The following is a 25,362-nucleotide window of genomic DNA, read 5'->3' as shown; positions in this document are numbered from 1 at the left end:
CACACAACGTAGCAATAGTTTTGGAAACTTGTCCGCACCAAAAAAGTTTTGCAACAACACAGAGCGAGTTAATAACAACATCTGAGAGATGATTGAATAAAAGCTATATTTACAGCATTTAAAAATTAGACTTATCTATAATCTTGAAATATTCAAAGTTTTATTTCTAAGCTATACATTGGTATTCTATAATAAACTGTTACAGAAATTATCCCTTGTTTTGAAAATATTATGATTTCAGTGTGTATCTGTTCATAACGAGTATTTGTTTGGAGTTTCGATCTCTTAATTATTACTAGGAAGAACTTTATTACCGGTAAGGAATAGAATATACTACTGTAATCTCCTGAGGAATTGTACATCCAATATTGTCTCTAATTCTACCCTGTGTCTATAAGCACACACCACAAGAATCCAAACACCACAAGAAGAACAAGACAACAGTCTTTGAATGCAACATAAAAATTCAGAAAAGCACAGCAAACATGAAACATTGAAAAGCTGAACTACATTTCTTTTGTTTGTTAGGATTACAATTTTAATTACATCTGTGTACATAGAATAAGGATGTTCACATAGTACAGGGAGCAGCTACTAACACTGGTACATTGGTATAGCGTTTGATGGAGGTTATTGTTTATTGGTTATTTAGCGACTGTAGTTTTCTGGGGGCATCTAATCGGTTTATACATTAGATTACACCTCGTAACAGTCTTGAAACTGACTGACTTTCATGCTGTGACAATACTGGTTGAAAAGCACATATACTGGTTTAGCTACTTGTTAAGGATCGCCATTTACAAACGAAAATCTAAATCAATAAATAAGGTATAGAAGTGTTAAATTCTTCAATTTGGTCAGAAGTCTACTACTCTGATTTCTTAATTTTGCAAACGGCGGCGTTCGCCTCATCGCCTCTAAGCTACTACTGGTTGGTAGGGTTTTCCTGCGTGTGAGGTTACAATTTTGCAAACAGGCAGTAGTGTCTCGTTCATTTGCAAGTGAAGCAGTTAGAAATCACGCGGGACCGGCGCGGCCGCCGTCTCCTAACACCGTTATGGGTTGGTATTCCACATGGAGTACTCGCATGGCAGACTACTCGGATATACTGCAGGTGTAATCTAATCCTTTGAGTCAGTGAACATTTAGTTATAAACTGGAGCTCATGTTAAGAAACTGGATGTTTTGGACCAGACTGGCACACAACATAAATTGCATCCGTGATAATATGCACCTTCCCTTCGACTATTGCTTTAGTAAGATAAATTCCCACATTAATAAATGGCTGAAAACTGGTAAAGCTGGTACAAAAAAATCTCCATTAGTAAGAAGAAACAAAACATTTAAAAAAATCTTCCTTCAGGATTCATTTGTCCTTCATTATTGTTCATCATTGTTCAAGCCAGCACAAAAATGCAGTATTTCTTTCTCTTTAGTATTGCATGAATGAATAAAGCTTAAACTATTCCCTGAAAAAGTTACATTGTAGCTAACCTAAGAAATATCTGGAAGACTTGAAAAAACAATTAAGGAATCAAATGGCTGTAACTGATCTAGATGGAAAATGCAATGATAAGAAGCAGCCGATGCATCGTCGCTTTAGTCGTCTAATTAGAGACTGCTCCTATGAAATCTAATACTGCATTCAGTCAGTTCATCGTGTTGTACTGTACTGCTAGGTACGGTGCTTCTCTCTTTGATTCCTTTGTCATTGGGGACATTATGGTTCATAATAAGTTCACTGGCATCCATATTATGGATTTCCATCCTTTGGCAGGCCTGGCTTCCATCTCTCTTCAATTAGAGACCTCTTTTAAAAAGTTCAGCAGCAAAGGAAAAAAAAAAAGAGGAAAAGGAAAAAAGGAAAGGAAAGAACAGAAAGGAAAAGGGAGAAAAGGAAAAGGAAAAGAAAAAACTGCATCAGAAAGACACAGAAGAAAAAGTTGAAAGCTGCTTCACAGTCTTGCTGCTAAATATCAGTGCAGTCATTTAGTCATTTTTTCCTTAATTAAACACTAAGTTTCTTTGCCATTATTATCCTGTTTATTTTCCCTTTTTTTTTTCTTTTTTTTTTTTTTTTTAAAACGTGCATGATGGGGAAGCCCATGATGCTTTAGTCAGACCTTGGCCTCCAGCATTTCCAAAAAAAGTTTGTGCATGGGGACTTTGCCTTCCAGTTTGATGTTGTAGAAATGCTGCACAGCCTTGGTGGAGGTTTGCCTCAGGAGCGGGAGAGTCATCAACATCTTGCCTGCACGCCGAGGATCCTCCATGTGCTGCCCGGCCTCGTAATCCTGCAGAGCCTCGTGTAAGACGTCCTGAAGTTTCTGCACTGCCTCAACATCCTCTATGTGCATTGAGTCTGCAAAACAAAGCAGCAACAGGAGGTTTCAGTCTGGTGCGCCACGAGTTTGATAACGACACTTTCACTGGCTCTGCCCATCCTCTTTCACAAAGAGGGAAGATAATTACCCATTAATTTCTGTATTGACCTCTAGGAAAGTGTATTGAAATGCTGAGGAACTACAAACGTACAATTAACTCTTGGGTGAGTAATTCTTCTCCTCATCCTCCTAACATAAGTGAAACAGTCACCCTCAGTGCTCCCCAAACCATCTGTAGGGTTACTGCTTTGAAGGAATGACAGTGCCAAGGGGCTGAAGGAGTGGAAGCAAGGATAAAGCAAGGATGCCCTACTGTGGAAATGCTCAGCAAAATTCTGTGTCAGGCTGCCCACTTGGAAGCCATGGACATCACCAGTACTCAGAAATCCTGACTGTGGGATTAGGACCACGGCACCAAAACAAGGGAAATGCTGGTCTGAAGGGATTTCCTGATAGGTTTAGCAAATTTTTTCTCCCTCAGGCATACTCAGACACACAGACAACACTTAGCATGTTCCTGAACAGCTTTTGTTCAGTGAAGCTAACATCTCCTACAAGGTGTAATCCTTCCCTCCCACCCCCACAGACAGAGGTTTATCTTGTTAGTGTTGGGGTTTTGCATTTTTTATAAAAGACTCAAAGCAAACACCTTGCCCTGCACCTTTGCAGGTGAGATGCCTTGGTGGTGTAAGTATTGAGTGACAGCCCAGACGCAACACACACCAGGAACTAAACTAAACTGCTACGTGACCTGAAAAGATTAAAGCAATGGAAGTGTGAAATAAAGAGAAAATATCTAACTGAAATAACTGTAAACCCCTCAACTGGATAGATACAGAAAGTGAAGATGTCCCTGAGAACACGCAGTTACTGGACCATGCTGAGATTACTTTGGATGAACAGCCCTAATTCTCTGACTTTTATGTACTCATAAATGCCAAAGAAACCCTGATGTGGTCCAAAGTGAGGTGAATGCAAGTAAGGAAAAACAGCTGTAGGTGAAAGAGGCCACCAAACAGCCCCTATCAGCCACCAAAATTGGTATGGTCAACAGACTTACAGAGCCAATAAAGCACCACATGAAAATACCACTGCTGCAAAGGGGTACAAGCCCCAGGGACAGGCTTGAATGAACCCCTTGTTCACAGACAGAATAACAACTGGGGAGCTGGATGGTGAGGAACCCACTTCCACTGCTGTTTCCATGACCTGTAACCAGCAGTCTGATGCTCTGGATCAGTATTTGACAGAGCTGATGTTTTACCCTGTTGATGATTAAACATCAACTTTTGCACGTGCTTCAAATATCTGAATTACATTCAGAAAATTAAGATGCATCTAAGATTAATTTCCTAAAACCTGACATGCAACTGTTTTGTCAGGTAATTAGGCCAGATAGTAAATACCTGTCTCCTTTCAAATACAAACATGTAAACTGAAACACAAACCAGTAAGTAACAGGTTAACAAAAATGTTCCAGCTCTTATTGTCACAACAAATGTGCAAATTGAAAAGGAAAAAAAAAATAAAGTTACAGCTCCCGCTCTAAAACAGACACTTAATTATATACAAGTTTGGATCATTTAGCACGTTTTATTGATTCTGATGACAGTTTATCTGTTAATTACACATAATGGAGTCCTATGGGAATTTTACATGTTTAATAATTCTGAGTCTTAGTGAATACATGCTCTAAGAAGCATGCAGCTAAAACATACACTGCTGGGATGTGATGCTGCACATCAAGGTGCACTGTGCTGAAAGCACAAACACAGAAATTTCTCTTAGGGACAAAAAAGGTTACAACACTTTGAAAAGGATGACAGGCAGATATTACTTCTAGCAAAATTTAGTTCTAATTAATGTGAGACCATTCCCTGAATCCATACATTTTTGATAGTTTTCTAATATGGTAATTCTATTCAGTAATTCTGTGTCAATAAGAGAAAAGCCCTGAATTCTGTGTCCTACAAACAGATGTAATCGATACAGACATGCTAACACACACATACAGACGTGACTGATGTCTTAAGCACAGGGTGCAGCCACCAGGCCTAATTTGGAATGCAATCTCCAAAAACACTGTTGTCTTTACTCCCTAACTCTTTCCCAAGTCCTTGGATATTCACTGCTATGCTACAGAACACACAATCTGCTGCTCCAAGTAATTTTTCCATAAACCAGGTGGTGTTTGTGCACAAAATACACACCTTCTCCTCCTCTCCCCAGATCCACAGTGCCAAGGCCAATTTGCTGGGGAACCAAATAGGAGCATTTTGTCTGCAACAAATCCTTGATGAGTCAAAGACTGACTGTTCTCATTACATTTTAGGGTTTTTTTGCACCATGTTGCATAAGGGGACAGGTCTTTCTTGAGAATGTGACTACAAAGGTTTAGTTTATAACCCTTTACCAAACTGGTCTGGTTTTGCCAAGAATCAGTAGCAGTGACTGTAAGTTTGTAAATAGACGGATGGAGTCCAGACTAAATGTATTTTTCCCACAGAGGTGAAATTTGCCTAAGATGTTTAACTCTGCAGTTTGGAGAGCAATTTGGCCTGCAGCATTAGGAATATCTATTCCTTATAATGAAAGTGAGTGAGGAGGGAACAGAACACCCCCCAGAAAGGAATCAAAACCTGCCCTCTGACATAGCTACTACATCTGATGCTTTAAAACTCTTCCACTGTGTGGAAAACATGCAAACACAAGGGCTCTTACCTCCTCCTCGCAGGGATGATTGTGTACTATCCCTCTGGTAAACAGGGCAATTATTTAAATGGAGAAGAAATAGTAATAAAGCATGTAATGTATTTGTTGCTGTCTTTGAAATTAATTTAATAGCTGGAAAGAACGTGCCCAGCCAGCTTGCCTCCCCCAAATAAATGGTGGTTCATGGAGCAGTTCAGGAAGCTGTGCCCTGGGGAACAGATTTGGTCACAAGGAATGGGGTAAGAAAAAACAGCAGATAGGGGCACTTCCAGTGGTGATTAAGACTTCAAACTGTTCTTTTAAAATGGTGATTTAGCTTGAAAGATTTAAAAATTATGTAATCAAATTACTATGATAATTTAACTCCCCATTTACAGAAAAGATTCAAACTCGTTTCAGCTGTACTCATTCTAGGGTCTGCCAATGTTTAAATGCAAACTCAATAAATCTGTGCTATTTAATTAGACCATGATTCAGCTTGCAGATTGCTCAGGAAAATATTAATCTCTACAAAAATCCTTCTTCAAGTTTTAGCCTTGCAGTCTGGAACTTCCCCTTTATTCCTGATATTAAACGAATGTAGATCTTAATCCCTCAGGTGTAAGCCTTTGAAAATAAGGAAAATGGTTGAAAATGCTGAACTAGCCATGGGGAAAAGAGGAGGAAAAATAAAAGAGAGAAATCTCTTCAGTAACTACAGACTGGCAGATGTAGAAGTGAATTCAGAGCAGGTTAACTCATTGCTAAATACTGCTCATGTATTGGGATAAACCCAATCTTCAGCGAAGTCATCAAGAACCACTATAATTTAAGGAAACACAGACAATTTGTGTGACAGTCTGGAAATAAAGAAAGAATTCCAAAGAAAATATGAAATCGAACTATAAGTGAGTTTGAATGTTCTTCCTATACCATGAAAAACCTTTTTGTTTATGGGTTGGTTTGGGGTTTTTTTTAAGTGGGTTTGCAGCCAGTCTGAATAATTCATAGTTACATACCACACAGGTAATATCCAGAGGAAACCTATAGCCAGATGCAACACACTTAAAAACCAGTGCCTGTATAAATAATGAAATTAAACAGTGTAATTTCAAAGTGTCATTTGAAAGACAGCAGAATTTGATGGTAAATGCCCTGCAAAAAACATGATCCCAGGCTGGTGAAACTGAAGACAGACAAACAGAACACTTGTTGATACAAGTGCTGAGTACATGGGATTTCCCTGGCAGGAAGAAGTTGTTCCTGATCAAAGCTGCCATGGGAGAGAGTGAGATCAACAAATGAGGACATGGACTCATTGAGCTCTGCTTGGAGGATCTCACTCTATCCTTGCAAATGCCTTCTTTCACCATTACAATTTGGGAAAACAGAATTGTACCTCTTCTGTGCAGTTGACTGATCAGATCATTGCACAGAAATAGGAGAAAACTGGAGACCTCATTCAAGAAAAACACCTTAAGGTCCAGACAGAAACTCAGATTACAATCTACCTCATTTAAAATTCAAGCTTCATCTCAAATGCAGCAAACAAACATCCAGCCACCCAGGAATCAATTAGAACACATCACAGAGGGTGACAACTCGCTAAAAATTGGAAAGCACCTGACCTAAGGGCAAGGAAACCTCTCAAAACCCTGCTCTGAGGAAAGTTAAAGGCTGGTATCTATATATTTTGTATATAACATCACTTAGAAGTGGAAGAAAATCAGAGGTCTTATGTGAAGTGTTTCTTCATGTCAGAAAATTCAGACAGCAAAAAGAAAATAGGCCAGTGAATCAAGCAGCAGGGAGCATGCAGCACTGAATACACACATTAAGATGCTGGTAAACCCCATTGGAGAGGTAGGTACCAGTAAGTGCTTGAAATACAGCAACTGCTGTGATGTTTCTGATTCCATACAGCTGAGCAGTTCACAAACTCAACTGGAGAAATCCCTGTAGAAAGCTGTAGGATCCTGGAAGAACTGGATGGGATCAAGATTAAGAACAAAAAGCAAAATGGTTCTGCTTTCTGTAAGGATGAAAAAAATCCTAATCTGTGTTATTTCTCAAATAAAAGAGATTTTTTATCTAGAGTGTACTGCTAATCTAAAAACCCCAGAAAACCCACTGCAGTGTTTATTAATGGGTGAATTGTTCTCAGAACTACAGAATCCCTTCCTCTCCCCCTGAAACACGTGCCAGATTTGCACAAGAATACTAAGGGCTTGCCCACATTGTGTTTCTGTGTATTTTTATGAGAAACACAACATAGTGACATTTTGAAAAGCATACTGATTAAGATAGAAGCAACCCATGGAAATGGCCAATTGCAAATCAAACCAGGTTCTTGGTTCCCTCATCCAGCAAGAATTCCTGTCCTTTTTCCATCCAGAGCTGAAATTACCCCAGACACTTACTGTGGTCTTCCCTGTGTTGGGTAAACAAGTATACTTCATTTTGACCTGCCTGTTTACCCTGAGCAGAGCTGTTTGCTGGGATCTGCATGGTCAGGCTAAGAGACAAGCACAGAGGCAAACAGAGTATTTTCCCTGACAAAAGAATATGGGAAAAATGGTCTGACATCTGGAATGTTCTATTGGAAATGGACACTTCAATCAGAATAGATGCTGAAAATGAAAGAGGAATAAATTAAGAATTCCTTGTCCATAGGAATTACAGGCAGTGAAAACTGAAAACAAAGGCTTGTGTGATTGATTTTAGTGACTGAGGCCTTAGTCTGGATTGCCCTGCTTTGGCCTACTTTTCAGAAGAGATAAAAACTGAAGCCTCAAAACAGTTTTTAAAACACAGTAGAAAATGAAGGCATAGTAAGAAAAGGAATTACTTCATAGAATTACTTTATTTCAGGGGCTAACTGGATTAGCAGTGAACTAAAACCACTGGCACAAGGAAGTTAATACATAGTAAACCAACATTTTCTCTTTTATTCCTGAAATGGCTTATTTTCCACTAGGAGAGGTAGTGAGGACATTAAACACAGGAATATTTGCCTCAAAGCAGAACAAACAGCACATCATGAACTGGCTTAAGACCCTACACTATGAGGCTAATAAAGCCTGGAAAAAAGGGAACTCAAATGATAGAGCTGGGGGTGAGACACCAACTAAAAGAAAATGTTGAATGAAGACTTCCAAGTACTTTTTATTCACTATAAGAAATTACCACAATTCCCATTGAGGGCAACTAAGTTTGGCCTTGTTTCTTGCCCTTTGTGACTCTCGTGCTACTAACATGTAAATACAATCTGCTTATTCCCTAACTAAGTGAGGAATAGGTTCAAGTTACTCAGTTACTATGAGTAGCTTCCAGAAAAAAAGAAAAAAAAATACGATTAACCACTGATGAAACATTAATTAACCACTGATCAACTAGGCTGCCATTTCCTAATGCCAGCATTAAGCAACTGGCAACAGTTATTTATTTCCCTAAGAATTGTGGGTATCATCTAATTGATTACAAGAAAATGGAATATGATGAATAAACTGCTTGCAAGGAACATGAAAACTTTGACTATGGTGGTGACTTCCTTTTCTAAAAATTTGTTTCTATGGTGTACTATTCTCTATACAAAATGACAGAGTTAAGACCTTGCTATTTATATTTGTCAAAAAAAAGACTGGTAACAAACCCTTAACACACCACTATGTGTGTCTGGGTATGTATACCTCTATATCTATGGCCAGTCAAGATAGATATGTCTTAATCATGAATTCAAACACTAACAAGATGACTATATAAAACAACATGAAAAACATTATTAGAAATGAAATACAGCATGCACACATTATGACATGCACTGGGAATAAAGATGATGTCCTGTGGAGTAAGTGATTTACTGGGCTCTACCAATTAATTTCTATTATGATAATATCATATAATGGCGATACCCTAGTACTCTGAGTATACTGTGTCTGGAAAGCTAAAAAAACTTATAAGAACTTAGTAATTTTTTAACAGGATGAGATGACCATGTAACTTTACTGGCACCAGTATTGATCTGCACTTCATTATGCTAAAATGCCCAAGCTACTTTTTGGTTCACACGCCTTCTGTATTGAATGGGTGATTTCTTTCTTAATTTTTTTTTTCATGGGAGTTAATATCAAAGACCAGAAATGTAAAAGTGAGCAGAAGTCCTCTTCTCCTTCTTGTGATACATGTGACACAGCCAGTATTAGCACTTAAGATTAAAATTTCAACAGTGCATAAGGCTGTACCTTTAAGTGCCTAGCATCCACATTTGGGTCAGGTTTTTCAAGATACCAGCAGCCTATTAAGCAGATGCACAGAGATCAGATTTTCAAATGTGCTGAGGTATTCTGACACTCCGGTTCCTTACATTAGGTCTTAGATGGGAACTGAGCTTCTCTTATAACTCTGGTCTCAATTGTGACTCCTAAACTCATCTGCAACATTTGGCCTGGGGGCCCAATTTGGTCCTTACTGATTAGGCAATTTCCAAAAGCTGCTCACCTGCGACTCCCTGCACAGTATTACCCCAATCAATACACGGGAACACGTCCTAGCACGGAGGAGATGAGCAGCCCATCCTCTCCGTGCCGGAGCATTCCCGTGCGCGTGCCTGCACTTGTGCACACTTCGAGCATATTTTGTAAATATTTCACCTTCCCTTACACATGAGGAAGTAATTGGTACATGCATGTTTTGGAAAGCATTCAAAGCTGATTTTCTGCGTGGGTAAACAGGCAGTGCTCATTGGTGCCAGCTCGCTGTTTGGGCGGCGCGAGGCAGAGCCAGGGCAGCGCGTCCCGCGGCCCCCGGTACCTCCTGGCTGCTGCTGTGTGCAGGAGGCAGGGAAAGGAGGGAGCAACCCGTGACACCCGCAGGACAAGGGCAATGCCAAGGAAAGAGTGACTTCTCTGAAGTGTAAGGGCTGTGTTAATTACTATCAAATCAATGCAGATGCTTAAATCTAACCTGATAAATTCCATATTTACATATTAAATGTAACAGTTGAAGCCATGCCTGTACAGACTTAACGTATGCACGATGAAATGTCTATACATTTCAGTGCTGTGCTCCTATGTGTGTATTTAAACTTCTCAGAGTCTATATGCACTCAGTTTGGAATGGGTGACAATCTACAACATAGCCACATCTTGCATTTCTGGAAATTTATGGAAGTTGGTGTGGCATTGCCAGCCCTGCGTGAGGAATATTTGATAGTGGCTGTCAGGGAATCTCCCTGAAAAACTGCTACTCCTCCCCACCTTTTAGGGACCAAATGGCAGGATTATCTCACATTTAGCACTGCACAAATGGGCTCTGTAGACCTAAAGAAAAGTGTGTGTTTCAGTGCTCACACTACTGAGATTTTTTGGCCAAAACCAAGCTTGTGGTATTTATTCAAACAAAATACAATCGATATGAAGACAATCTACAATTTCTTTTTTCTGCCTCCAAACACCAGCAGGGAAAGTACTATGACACTGTACCATAAATCACTAACACAGATACGGAGCTATAAAACCATCTTTGTCAACTGTTTACAGTAGAGCCAACCTGGGCATCTTTCTAAACAGTGTGGATATGGCAAAAATGTCTGAAACACCCAAGATTTCTTATTATACTCTCCACAGCTATAAAAAGGCTAATATATTTTAAACTGAAAAAATAAACAGCGGAAGCAAGCAGAAGTAGCAATAAAAATATATTAAAATGCGAATTGATGGTTGATTTTCTAATGGCATTTTGGTTTTTTTATAGAGCTTTATTTCCATTAACCAAGCTCCTATTACATGAAAATAATCTATTCTGCTTTTGTCTATTTAAAAAAAACCCCAAATTATTTAATTCAACTTAAATTTTATTTAAATTTTAACAGCATTTGTAAACTGAAACACTAAGGGCCTGATATCCACTGATGGGCTCTAATTCTGCAGGTGCTATTTTACACCTACAAATTACTGTAGCTGCAGCTGGTAGAAGTTTGGTATCTGCTGCATGTACAACCTGAAGCTGAAATGCTGAATGTCAGCATCTAAAACACTGTTGAAGGGGAAATGGAATGTCTGGGTACTTTTTAACTCCTCCTTGCAACAGCTTCATTTTAAGACAGCAATTTTATTTCTTTGAAGATGAGGGAAGGAAAGATTTTCACTTCAATGTGCCCTGAATTTTAGTATGCTGAACTGTATTTATCTCTGACATTATCCTGGTTGTAATTTCCAGTGAAGTTAATGAAGCTACAGATGATTTTGATACACTCTATGCACAGTGTATGACTAAACCTTTTTTTGGCAGCAGTTATTTTTTATTATTACTTAAACACTGCATATATTTCCTTTTTTTTTGGGTGGGAGGGAAAGTGGGAGTGGTATTTAACATCACATCTGTTTATGCTAGTCCTCATCCTTTTCGTCAAATAAACTGCAAAGTATTTCTAATTCAGTATTTGAATTACAGAATTTAAATAAATACAAAAGCCCTTCTCCATTTAGACTCCTAATTGCGGATAACTTTCTTGCTCTGATCATTAAGCGTGACCAATTTTGAGAAATAACCTTCCTGGAGCTGCAAAGCATCCTCAAGTGTCTATTTACAATGGTCAAAAATTATAAACAGATCTTCAATTAGGAATAATTTTGATCTTTGAGAGGCATTTCAGTATTTTGTTAAATCTGGAATAAGATAATATTCTAAAATTAAGGACAGAGTTAGTGGGGTGGAGAATATTTTACAAAGAAACTAATAAGCATTTTGGCTTTGCATGTTTTTGAAATATATTTCCAATTAAAAATGCAGAGTGCTAAATCACATTACAAAGATAAATAGGAAAGTACAACTTCATTGTTGAAAACAATTTCCCTCCTATCAATCTGAGGATTCATGCATCAATATTGTAGATGAACTGTTAATTACAAAATCAATTAAAAAATTATTTCTAAAAACAGTCACGCGTCCCGGCTCTCAGGGGGGCAATTTGGGCAGAAGGTCTCATCTCACTAGGACCGCGCCAAATCACAAGTCGTCATCCACAAGTAAGCAAAAGCAATCTGGTTTTTCATTTTTCAGCGCGGCTGAGCCCAGCCTGAGATTGATCGTCACATATGGCCCCAGAAAACAAACTGTCAATACCTTGAATGCTGCAGAATTTGAACAAATAGCCGTCCGCCCATTCAAGCCACTCATTGCATCCCATTTAACAGATTTTATTGACAGTTTCCTTCTTGTAATTAAAGGGAAAACTACTGGCCAGCAACCAAGATAAAGTTCAAAGATAGGGTCAAAACAAAAGCAGATGGAGGGGCACGGTGTGACTGTCAATGGAACATAGCATCAGAGCATGTTATTGACACACAGGTATCTAATGATCGGCACGTCATTAAAGAGGGATCTATCGTGAACTTTATGCAAATGCTAAAAGGGACTTAAGACCACAATAAAGCATTAAGGAGACACAAAAAGAAAAACAACAAAGCACAAACGATTTTTACTTATCTGACAGTATTCACTGGTTCATCACTTTTAAATTCAAATGCAGAAAAAAAAATTCTTTCTAAAATTTTTTAACTCTTGCTGCACAGGTAATAAGTTTTTGCAGAAGCACTCTCGCAAATACAAAGAATCCGCCATGTAAGGCGTGGTCCTTGTGAGATTCAATACGGATTTCCTCCCTCCTCCCATATCCTGAATTTAGTTCATCAAATTAATCAGTAGCTCCCTTTAAAGAGAAAATATATAGCATATTCTCCAGCATCCTTTGTTTTGCTTTAATTACAATGATTAGACTTGTCTGCATTATGAAATGGATTTAGGAGAACAACACCTATTTTAATTTGAAGGGATCTCTGCCTGTAAAACACTCTCCAAATAATACAGTGGAATATTCTCCACTCCCTTAGGAACATATTCCACAACTACTTTGAACCAGAAAGTTGTTCTTAGTTTGAACTGCTTTGTTTGTTGCCTTTTAGATTTAAAGTCTGATTAGCAATTTTTTATTCTAAAATCCTGTTTGAAACCAGCCCACAGAAAGAAAGAAAGAAAGAAAGAAAGAAAGAAAGAAAGAAAGAAAGAAAGAAAGAAAGAAATATTAAAAATGTAGCAATTGTCATGCCAGTCTGCCAACCTGAATTAGCAAGTGCTATAGCTTTGAGGGTGACAAATTCTTCTTTCTCCAGCTTCATGCTCTTGTATTTCTTTACCAGCTGCAGTATGGCATTGTTAAGGTCAAGAAGGCCTGCCAGTTTGGACTGGTCTTCATCCATAATATAATCTTCAGCATATACGAGCTCATCCTCAAAAGAAAGTGACCGGTATACAACACCGAGAATCAAGATCTCCATCCAAGCACTCTGCAGAAGGCTCATCTGGTCAGCTAGAGACAAAGTGGAGAATCCTGAATATGAAAAAACAAAAATACAGGAAAAATATTAAGCACATTTGGAAGTCTGATCCTCTTTTTGATTCATTTTTATATACATTGTGACAAAGCATACACACATTCTATTATTCTCCCTTCTGCTTTTGTGTTCTCCTCCCCATCCAACTACAGGAAAGAAAATCAATATAAAATCAAACATTTTCTAATCAAAAGAAAAGTTTTAAATAAGCAAGAATTTGCAGGCTCTTCCTGTAAAAATCATATTAATTTGTGGGGAACTGCACTGGCAATCTGTGATTTGTATGATATCTTCTTTGTTGCAAAACACTTGTGCTTAGTTGTAAAAACCTAATGCTGTGACACAGGGATCTCCCTACTCTATCCACCACTATGATAATCCAAGAAGGATAATTTATGAGAAAAAATAGAAAACTTTATTAAAAGGGAAGATTTTATATTTTAATAGAATTAAGGTAGGGATGAAAAAGAAAAAAAAATATTTTTGAACTTTAACTTCAGGGAAAAGAGGACACCCACCCTACTCAGGAAAGATCCTAATCACTTCTTTTCTGGCTCCTGGCACTGCTACACTTGTTGAAATAACAGGGTGGCACACTGAAGTGCCAACTGAATAGCAATCACACCATCCTTTTTTTGAGGGCAACCAAACATTTATTAAATGCCTCTTAATGACATTAACTTTTGCTTGTTTTTTTTCCCTCTCTCCCTGCTGTCTTTCCTAATAGGATCACTAAGGGCAAACATCTTTGCTGCCTTACCTTTTAGACTCTTGTTTACAGTACCTGTTAATTTATTATATCAAACTGCTAATATCCCAATCACATTAGGTGCTAGGAAACTATATGGGAGAGGAAGTGATTTTCCTGGCCTGTTGGTGAAATGCAGCAGTTTGCCAGTTGGCACCATCAACCACAAGTACTTAATAAAATCATCAAAGGGGATTAGTCAAGCTTTTCTTAAAGGGTCTTAAGACATGTCTGAGGCTTTCATTTAGTTGTTTATGGAGTTGCTTACATGTCCTTTGACAGCGTTCCTGCTGTAAGAACATTCTTTTTGGCGTTCAATTACACTTAAATGCATTTTTCTGTTTTTAAAGTCAAGAGTTACAGTCATACAAGAGTATATCATAAACTAGCAAATCTGCAAGGCATCTACTCCAAACAAGATTTTCTCCATAAGCACTAAGCAGCAAAACTAATACAATAAAAAAGAAAAGCCCACATCCGAACCACCAGGCATCTATAAAAAATGAAATATAAAACTGGCTGCATCTGCTCTCTCTCTCATTTTTCTCTCCCTCCTTATTTGTTTTCATTTTCTCTTACTGTCTTTTGAGTCCTGTGATAGAACTGTAGCTCTCTGCCTTAAAATACAAAAAAAACCCCAACAAAACAAGAAACAAAACAACAAAACCTGATCCAACAACAACAGGAAAGCCTTAAAGATGTGACAGTGGAAAATAACACATCTGTGATTAAAATAAATAAGAGGGAAATGGAGAAGAAATAATCATTTCAAAGGTTATAGGGAGGAATTCAGGATTTCAATTAGCTCCAACATTTCTGTTCCTTGCCGGCTTTCAAGAGGCAGTTTTTCTGCAGCAGCAGATGGACAGAGAATGTAGCCTGCAGCACCGTCCTGTGACAGCCCCATTCTCCCTCCCAGACACTGCTGTTAGTAAATAGATTTACACATTCTCCAATCTCCACACATCTTTCTGCCGAATAATTAAAAGCAGGATGATTAGTTTATTGAGTGGAAGGAGGAACTTTTTTATTGAGGTCCATCCACGATTTTATCAGGGCCAGCACTTTTACGGTTGTCATGAGGGTGCAGGCATCCAATTTTTCTTATCTGCCTGATTAATACAAACGCTGTTTCAGGACGCATTAATTAACAGATACAAATCTACGTTCTCATGGAAGGATCAATACAGAGAAGAAAAGAGGCATCAATGTGAATTTAGTGCTGATGATGGAGAAGGCACTCTATTGACATTTACGTGCATAGAAACTTTAAAGTTGCAGTGGAGCCCTTTTGTCCCTGTGATTTACAAATTAACAATTTTTCGAGTATAACAATGTTTCACACACTTCTGAGAGGTTTAATTAAGCAAAAAGCAATAAAATCCGTTTTGATTAAAAAAAGTTTAATCTGCAATTTCTCTCTTTTTTTTCCTGAAAACCTCACAACTTCCTTCTTTTATTCACTTACCTATTTTCAAACAGGTTCTTTGGCATTGGTTTTATTTTTAAAAAAATAAATAATAGTATGTTTCAGTAACATTTATTGTGTGCCACAGTCAAAGAAAATTACATATGCCTGTGAGGGGGGAAAATGGGATGTTGATATAATTTATTGTACTGCACTCTTGAAAAATCTGCATTCTGTAGCAGTAAATATACCAGTTGTTTTTATATGACACATAAAAAAATCAGAAGAAATTTTTTACATTATAGGAAAACTGGCAAATATAAAGCATGCTGTTCCACCCTTCAATAATAAATCAAATCAACATGACTATTTTGTTCCTGATCGAAGTAACTTTCCCTTGAAAGCCTGTTCAGTGAAAGCATGTTTTAACTTTTAAAGGCATCCCTCGTGGGAATGCAAAGCTGAATCAAGTTGTAATTAATCTGTGTTTGTTTTGTTTTTTCATAAAATGTGAAAGCACCCAGCATGTCTCTTGTATCACAGCAATGCCCTTTAATATGTGTTCAACAAGTCAGTTAAAATAATAGATAACACAAGCTTATATATTTATATACAGAGATTTATTTTTAATTGTTTGGAGAAGGTTATACTTATTTCATGCCAAACTCTGAGTCTGTGAGCTTTTGTTATGTGAATCCCCCAGATCAACCATGTTCTCTGACAAGGGGATATTTTCGATATTAAATCGTAACTATTTTTTAAGAAGTCTCCAACTTGGACCCTTTGAGCCTTCTGACCAGTCTTAACCTCTCCAGTCCCATCTCCAAGCTGTGTCCAAACCACCCTCAGATGCTGCATGATGGTGTGGGCTGGAACTTGTCATGCATTGTGTGGGTCCTCAATCCTTCAGAGCCTTGCAGGTCACTGCTTTCAACGCAGAACTGTGTAATGACATTTTAAAATACAATGCTGAGCCCCTTTCTCCCCCTTTATCATGCACCATACTGGTGACAACTTTGATCTCTCTCCATCTCCCTGCCCAAGTCAGAGCCATCTGATGTATCTGAGGCATTTGCTGGCAGGATGACTCCGTACCTTGACCTGCAGTTAAACAGCGTGTTTATCTGCGATACAGCACACTCCAAATAAACCAGATGACAGCCTGCAACAACGTCATTTGGAAGGATTGAAAGGCTTCTCAAGAGTCAGGTACCCCTGAGGTAAGAAGCTTGAAGGAAGCATGTTTTGTGCCAACCCTCCTGCCATCTTCCACTAGACGCTCGTGTGCTTGACAATGATGCCATGGGCACTTGTCAAGATTTTTTTTTTTTCTTTTTGCCTAGCAAACTGATGCACTTTGCAGTCAACTTACAAAAAAGGCTAAGCATTTGAAAGTGTGAAGGGCAAAAAATATCTGACGGCTAGTCTTCAAAAATACACTTTCATTTCAGAAAGCATAAATGTTTATTTCCTGAGCTGAGTGTTGACAGAAATAGGCTGCAGCGCAGGCATATGAATTTAACCCCTGGTAGGCATTCTGCTCAGTGTGGTTTTTATGTGGCTGAGTGCAAGCATTGTAAATCTACGGGGTGTCTCCTAATATCAGTTAACAATAGCCTTGATTTGCTGGTTACAGATTTCCTTCCTTTTTTCCCCTTTCTTTCTCCTCCTTTCAGGGACTATAGTGTTTCTTCTGCTAAAAATAGATGCTTTTCTACAAACAGTGTATCACACTCGAATTGTAATTATGCCGGAATGACTCACTGAGATCACTAAGTGTGGATTGAGAAAAAAGGTTGATTGAGCCACTGAACATACACTTGTTTGTTTTTTTTTTTTTCCTTTTGCATACCAGTAAACCCAAAGCTCAAAGGAAGCAGACATAAATAGGTAAAAAGGCCTTACCATTTTTATTATAGGAACAAGGGGCACTGAGCTGACTGCACTCTGCAGTGCTCAGCACTCCACGCCAGCTCCAAGCACAGTTCACAGCCTCTTCAACGGGGCTCTTTAAACCACAGATCTTTTCAAATATCAGCACATGCACCACTTGCTCTCTATTTCACATTGCACACAGCTCCATGCTAAGCAGGGTAAATCTTTTATATTCCTGAAGACCCTTTCCTCTACTTCATTAAGATGGACTTCATGGACAGTAACTCACTAGGGGCCAGAGTGAAGCAGCTGCAGATGGTCAAGTGCCGAACTAAGATCTGTGCCTTGCACACAGCACTTCGAGAACTACTGGCCAAAAAACAAAAAAGACAGTGGCTGGACTTACCATTGTTTTCATCTGTAAGCATTTGATGCAATGCCTCAATCAGGCTACTCAGACTTAAATCCTAGAGTTTATTTCGCTTTGCAGGGACTGAGTTTCCCTTCCTCTCTGATATGTGTTCAGAAATCTGAACATTTGATCAAACCAGGTATGAAATTGCTGGCAAATCTGGGAGTTACTTGCCTTTTCTGGTAATTGCTTCCCATTTATTTTACCGGTTGTTTGTGTGATTGTTAACTTTATGAGTAAAATATTCCTCTTGCTTGCCCTGGTTTGTATTTCAAATATCTTCATTTACATTTTTTATAATCAAAGCTACACTTGCTCATGACATGTTCACTCGTGTGTTACAGATCCAATACATTTACACAGTTGAAATATCAAGAGTAGGATTTTTAAATTATTTACACTTAATTTTGATAGATTAACTTCTTTCTAAATGTTTTATGGGTACTGATGTTTCCAGCACAGATTTTTTAAAATTTTTTTTAATCATGCACAGTCACCATTGTCAAAAGAACAAACTGATATTTTACATACTTTAAAGAACACATTTTAGCATTTTAGCTTGGATTACTTTATTTAGAGAGTGTATTTAGAGGCCTCATGGTCAAATAGCCAAGAGGCTCATCCTGGCTGCACTGAGGAGAATGTGAAGAACCTCCAATCCAAGATCAGATTTGTGTCCACTGCACTCTCAGATGTACAGCTGTCAGTCTGCCCTCCTCTCCCTCCCTGGCACACACTCAGCCAAGCGCTTGGATCCATCCAGCAACTTCAGCTGCCTTCCAGGGATGTAAACAAAGGCCAGGGAAATTTCACCAGGGAAATTTCTGCTAGGGCAATGTAATGTTTTCTAGACATGATCATAGAATTTGCTGAAGGAAACCTTCACAGCCTGACTGCCCTTTGCTGTTATTCTCTCAAAAATCCAAGAGGATGGCATTAATTCATTTTTTTAGGCTACATGTAGGGCTGAATCTCACACAAAGAGCTGAATTAAGAGATAATTTTTATTATAGTAATTCAAGAAAAAATTGATTTAATTACATTTCAAGTACTGTATAGTCTAAAAATATGTATCAAGACCCACAAACATTTCAGTGGTTTTGAAAACCATTAGACAGAAGGAGACTGCTCTCACTAATCACCAAACATATTTCCCAGATTATGGATGAAATTTCGTGAAAGCTGGAACAGAAACAGATACAACTCATTATGCCAGGGTGAATCCATTATTTCAGGTTTGGTTTGGGTTTTTTTTCATACCCCTTTGCTTATGGAGCCCCTGGTCAAAAGCTAATAATTGCACATGATGCCATAACCAGCTGAAATTCAAGTCTGACTCACATTTTCATGTGAAAGGTATCATCTCACAAAATAAAAAACGCAGGTATTTGCCCAGACTTGAAAATGAAAAACCAAGTTCCAAAAGCACAGACTCTGAGTGACCAGAAATACAACCAAAGGCTCGATTTATGCTGCTTGCTGAGTTCAGCTCCCACACTCCTTGGAACTGAGGTTCTGCAATTAAAGGTAAGCTCAGAAATGGATTCCACCCAGTAACTCTGGCACAGTGAGAGCACACCTTTCCTGGGCGGTGCCGTGCTGTGCTGTGCAGCCTCCCCTCTCCTCCTGCCCCCAGAGCAGAGCACAGCACAGCACAGCACAGGCAGCACCGGGGCTCTGTGGCGAGCGGCGCGACGAGTGGCGACTGCCATCTGTTATCTGTGCAGCCCTGGGAGGGGGCAGCTCGGGCTGCACTCATCTCAGAGCTGCCCACGAGTCACTCTGCCTCCAATTTAAAAAAAAAAAAAGGGGGGGGGGGGGGCAAAAAAACCCACATTTGGACAGCGCTGGGATGTTTGCAGCAAAGCCTGTGCACTTTCATCGGGTTTTCTTTAAGTGTGTTGGTATTCCTAACTCTTGCTGTCCAAGTTCTTATAAAATATACATATTTTTTTTTATATTTTATAACATGGAAAAATGCCTGTGATAAGCACTTTTTCACTAACACCCACCAGGAGGACGGGAAATGCCACACAGAGCACTAAGAAACCCGGGGCTGTTATCACAACGCTACTTTCATCTCACTGAAACAACAGCAGAGAGATGGCACGGCAATAAAAATGCATTCACACTGCATGTCCCTCTCAATCCATTATGAACAATGGATTCTCACTAAGCAAATATTCGCTTGTCAGAAGTATTTGCAACACTGGATTCATTCAGCAGGACTAAGTAAGTGAAGTTCACAGCAATTTAAAAGCAGCAAATTAGACATTTACAAACAGTGAAGATGCTCCTTGTCTAGCGTGACCTTTCACTCAAGCTATACAAAAAGGTGTTAATGTAATTTAAATACCAGTTAGGAATATTTCTGGTTTGTCTTTTACCCTGTGAAACCTTACATGATAACACTAAACAGGAGCAATTTGAGGCTGTCATTTCTTCCCAGGGTCAGATGCACACAGTGAGATGTAACCCACTACAGCTCAAACTGATTTCAGTACTGGAATCAGAGACATCCCACTCTAAGCACCCAAATATTTCCAGGCAGCTACTTTAAAATTTCTTATTTCTAGTTCAAGTGCAAGCCCTCATGAGCTGCTTCTCTAGTATTAATAATGGAAAGGAGCTGGAAAACGGGACTGATTGAGGATGTCTCCCTGACTTCATATAACCAGTTGCTAACATTATGAAGTGAACTACTAGAGATAAAAAAATCTAGCAAGTTGCCCTTGCTTCAGAACAGAGTTGGTAAGACCTCCATGCATGGAGTACTTTACAATGGCATTTTTGAAACGTATTGTTGAAAGCACTGTACTCTTTATTTCCATTAATTTTAATTTCACACCTTATTATCTCAGTATTCACCAAGAAAAAGGAAAATATAAGACAAGAGAGTTAAACAGATGAATACCTGATTTTCCCTTTGGGCTGATTTTACCACTGGAACTTCCACAATTTCAAACAGCTTTAGAGCAAACTCACACCAATCTTACATTAAAAAGATGTAAGATGAAACACTTGTATTTCGTTTTATCACCAGGTGCTCAGAGAACAGAGAAACACCTGATAAGTGTGTTCCAGGAAACTGCCTTTTTTTTACCCCTTTTTTTTCCCCTCTATGTAAGACAGTTAGGACTCGTGGTGCATCACCTCTCTGCAATGAGGTTCTCAATTCTAAGACACGGACAATGAAAAAGTTTTAAAATTCAGGCTAGCAGTGTAATATGGCCCAATTAGGCTGTAAGTCTCCTTCAGGTCAGCAGTATAAACTTGCAGATTCCTGAGGCTGATCTTTTTAATGCACTACATATGTGATCTGATCTGCTTCTTAAAAGTGAATTCTTCTAGTTCTTTAAAATTTAACCTTCAACTATGGTTTGGCTAGACTATGGAATTTTTTTTGGTCCCCTTTTTGAAGGTAGCAGAGGTGGATGTCATGATATGGTGTGCTCCTGAAATTACAGGAGAAAATGGAGCAGGATTGTATTTATGGCTCTGATTTCTTCTGTCACTGAGCCTTTATAAAAAAAAAACATCAATCATATTTTCAACATAAAAATATTGATTTCACCCAAATTCTTTTTCAATCTGTTGTGGATATATATATTTGACTATGAGTACAATAAAGCCAGCTTTGCGGGTGGAAAAATAAAAACTACACTTAGTCATTAGTAAAGTGAACATAGATGAAAAATAAAGAGTACAATGAACCGGGCTGAATTTCTTCCAAAATCCATTCTAAAGAACAGTAATGCAGTTCAGCTTAAAATAGCCAGCATAATATCTTCATATCCTGTGCGTGTATGGCTTACTTAGATCCTTCAATGAGGTCAGCTAGCAGAAAAGAAACTACAATCACACATAATTAAACAAAAAATATTGACCCTTTTCCCTCCTTTTTCATTTTTACTCAGCTAACAAAACTAAAAAGAAAAAAAGGGGAAAAAGGGACAACCTTGACAGAGGAAGCTTGCTAAACTAGTAAATACAATCAGTGTTAGTTCAGGTTCTGCTTGCTTCATCCTTTGTACACATCAGCCTCCCAACAATTGCATATACTGACTGGGGATATCAAGAAACTTAGAGTTCAGGTTTCTCCAGCACATTAGTCTTCAAAATCAAGTTTGCTGGATTGTAAAGTATCACTTCTGGGGTTTTTTTTCCACAGAAAGGAGGGATTTCTTGGGCATTTAATACGTGTTGCCTTTTATTTGTAACCTCTCTGGGTCTGCTTTGAGAGTGCTTTTCCTCCAGGAGTGCTGGGTCACTGCTGTTTGCCTTTTGCTCCCCTGGGGAAGCCACCAGTCATTTCCTCCCTGAGAGCTGTGGCAATCCCTGCTCCTCCATCTTTCCATCAGGCAAAGTCAGGTTTCCAGGAATTCCCCAATCATGTGAATAATACGAATCCAATACAGGAATGTATTAGCATAAGGAGACAACCATGCTTGCGATCCAATCAACGGATCTCTGTTAACCCTGTGTGTGCTGAGCTACCTAAAATCTCTCTCCATTGCCAAAGCAAAATCTTCAGGTTGCAAAATTTTGGTTAAATATCCCCTCTCACCCTGTGGCAGGAAAAAAATAGCTCAGACCACTGTCCTACGCATCTTCCATCCTCTTCCTAATTTTTAAAACTTTTCTGCTGGTTAGTTGATTTTCTTAATGTGCTGCAGATGCCAAAAAATTCAAATGATGTTTACAGTCTCCCTGGTTTGGGGAAGAGAGACATAGAATGTGAAATTTCTAGTTTACTTAGTTGAGTGTGCATGTACCATTAAGATCATCTCTGGAGGCTGTGTCTTAAGTCTGCAACAGTCCACACACAGGGAAAAAAAAAGACAGAAAAAAGAAAAGAAAAAAAAAAGGAAGCTGCCTGATTCTAATACACCTAATTAGCCATCGGCAGACTCTTAATTGCATACATTAGGATGATTCCATAGTGGAGATTAATTCTAAATATACCCAAGCAGCTGGTTAAGATGCCATGGATTACAGTGTGGACTGTACTTTTCCACTTAATTAGATATCAAAATTAAGCAGCAACAAGCATTTTGACATAACGGGGATCAAGCCGCTGCTTGGCATCCCAGAGCTGCACTAAAGTGACCGCTAAACAGAGCCGCACAGATGGAGAGATATTAAATGCCGCACTGGAAAGTAATTTCAAATAATAAAATATCAATATTTACATTTTAATTACCCCTACTGAGAGCCGCTCTGTCATTTTCACTATTGCCGACGCAGCAAGGGGTAGTGGAATGACATTGCGGCTCTGACTGCAATGACTATTTTGTTTCCATTAAAGAATGACAAGTGTTTTAGAGGCAGTGACACCCAGTGTGTGAACAAGAATGACAGCAGATCAGAAAATTCCTATTAAGGGAATAAATGACTCAACAAGAGAATTTACTTTAAGCAGCCGGCTCCTCCTTGAAACACATAATCCTTTCTAAATTTCCTGCAGGAAGTTTATGATTAGAGGTGCCTTGGAGAGACCTTAGCTTCTCATCAAATATTTAGAATGATAGGACCTTACATGATGACTGGTCAATTTAAAAACAGTAACATGCAATGCTAGGAGTTACACTGAGAGTTTGCATGAATCAAAATAGTTTTGAGGGAGACAGGAAGACTGAAAAGGAGATTCCTTCCTCTAAAGACCTGAAAGCTTTGGTGCATGGAGATCACCAGTGTTATTTTTGCTGTCTTCACCACTTTTACTGCCATCGGCACAGTGAGCACCACATCCCACCTGGGTCACAATTTGCTGGTGTTCAGAACTGTACCCAGCAGGTGATCACAACAGGTAATGTGCACACACACAGTTCAGGCCTCTTGCTTCTCCCTGCCTATTCTCTGCACACATATAAACACTTCTTCTTTCAGTATGTACATCAGAAATCCATGAGACACCTTTGCAGCACCTTAAGAATCTAATTACTTCTGATCTGGTCTGAGGTCAATCTCATGGAAAACATTATATTACATCTGACATGCTGCATTTACAAGATGAAAAGGAAAGAAGAAAAATATCAAAACAGTAAAGAAAAAAAAATCTTCCTTGGGGATGTCTGTCAAACTGCAGAGATCTTCAAAGAATTTCAATGGCCTCAGACATGAGAAAGTGGGTAAGAGTAAATCCTTGGTCAGTACACCCAATACACAGCTAAGTGACCCTCCTCCTGAGTCACGGCATGCATTTATTTAATAATGTGCAGAGCTCAACTTCTATAAATGTGACAAATGGCTAGAACAGAACAGGGGGGAAAAAAGGCATGAAGATTTTTACAGAACAAAAAAAGGAACAACTTTATGGCAGTGACTATTGCAGGAATTTTAGATCCAGCTTTGATATTAAGAATTAGCAGTCAAGTACAAAAATTTTACTCTGACATTAGCTGCTTAACTAGTTATCTTCTTTCTCTTGTCTCTTTTCTTCACTTCTTTTTCTTCCTCCCCACCCCCCCCCGTTTTTTTTTTAAGTACCCAGGAAGTACTTCTTAAGCATCCCTAATGCTTTTAGGACAAGACACTTCCCCATTTCTCAGCCACTAGCACCTTTTAATTTCTGAAAGAGCCACGGTTGAAAATCTTAATTAATTGTTCCATACTGCTTCAGGATCATTATGCAATGTAATAAAGGCCGTGTAATTATGAAATTTTACAGCCATTACCAAGGCTGATGGCTCGTATTTCATCCTCAGCTGGACCCAATGGCTTTTAGCCACTCAGCTCCCCTTTGATGAACTACAGACAGATCTATCAGGCCCAAACAATATCCAGGCAAGGCGGCTATAATAGCTACCTACAGATGAAGCCATAGATAAAGATAAACTATAAATCTACACACAAATGCAGGCACATTGCCTCAGGATGACAGAGGGGAGAGGATGAGACACTTGGGAAAGCTGGCGGCTTGCAGAAAGGCAACCTTCTCTCTCTGTCTGTTATTCAGTTTGGAATTAGTTTGGTTTCTTAAAGATGCAAAACCCCTTAACACTTCCCCCACAAAATTACATATTTTTTAAGAACTGTGAATTTTTATATGGATGTCAAGGGGTCACTTGATCCATCTATTAAATTTGACAAAGGGGACTTATGTGGACAAATCAAGTTATCCTCAAAAGAAGAATCCCAGCCAACAAGTTTGCAAATCATATTTTTAAAAGTGAATCCAGGTCACTTGTTTCTGAGACTGAAAAAAGCAACCATCCCTGATTTCTAAATGCATTATCATGAGCAGATGCACAGAGGTGAAGTAGATGATAGGCTTTCACTGGAGGCAGCACCAGAGATGCAATTTCATGCAACATTGTCCGACATTATTTTATTTTCAGTCTGAAAATGAAAATACTTCTAAAATTCAGAGCAAGTTAAAGAAACAAGGGGATTGTATATGCTCTTGGTACCTGCAACACCAGAATGCAGTTTACGTCCTAGTTATGGAGGTG

The 25,362-nt window shown here is 38.7% G+C and overlaps 1 protein-coding gene across 14 annotated transcripts in view; it reads right to left on the bottom strand.

Annotated features, from left to right (window-relative positions):
- Window positions 1–2,042: 2,042 nt before the first annotated feature.
- ESRRG (estrogen related receptor gamma) overlaps window positions 2,043–25,362 on the bottom strand; it is a 368,263-nt gene continuing 344,943 nt past the window's right edge. For all 14 annotated transcript variants that reach the window (XM_054279749.1, XM_054279743.1, XM_054279742.1 and 11 more), the window contains 2 exons: window positions 13,192–13,461; window positions 2,043–2,362 (listed from right to left, as the gene is read on the bottom strand). In XM_054279749.1, the coding sequence (XP_054135724.1) occupies window positions 2,118–2,362; window positions 13,192–13,461 (515 nt within the window). In that variant the 3' untranslated portion in view covers window positions 2,043–2,117. The remainder of the gene's footprint in view (window positions 2,363–13,191; window positions 13,462–25,362) is intronic.

This window comes from Melozone crissalis, unplaced genomic scaffold (assembly GCF_028551555.1).
Source record: "Melozone crissalis strain CALT ecotype California unplaced genomic scaffold, PUWL_Pcris_2 ptg000027l_1, whole genome shotgun sequence".
In the NCBI taxonomy this organism is placed as follows: Eukaryota; Metazoa; Chordata; class Aves; order Passeriformes; family Passerellidae; genus Melozone; species Melozone crissalis.
The sequence above is the reverse complement of the archived record's forward strand: the minus strand, read 5'-3'. Positions and strand labels throughout refer to the sequence as shown.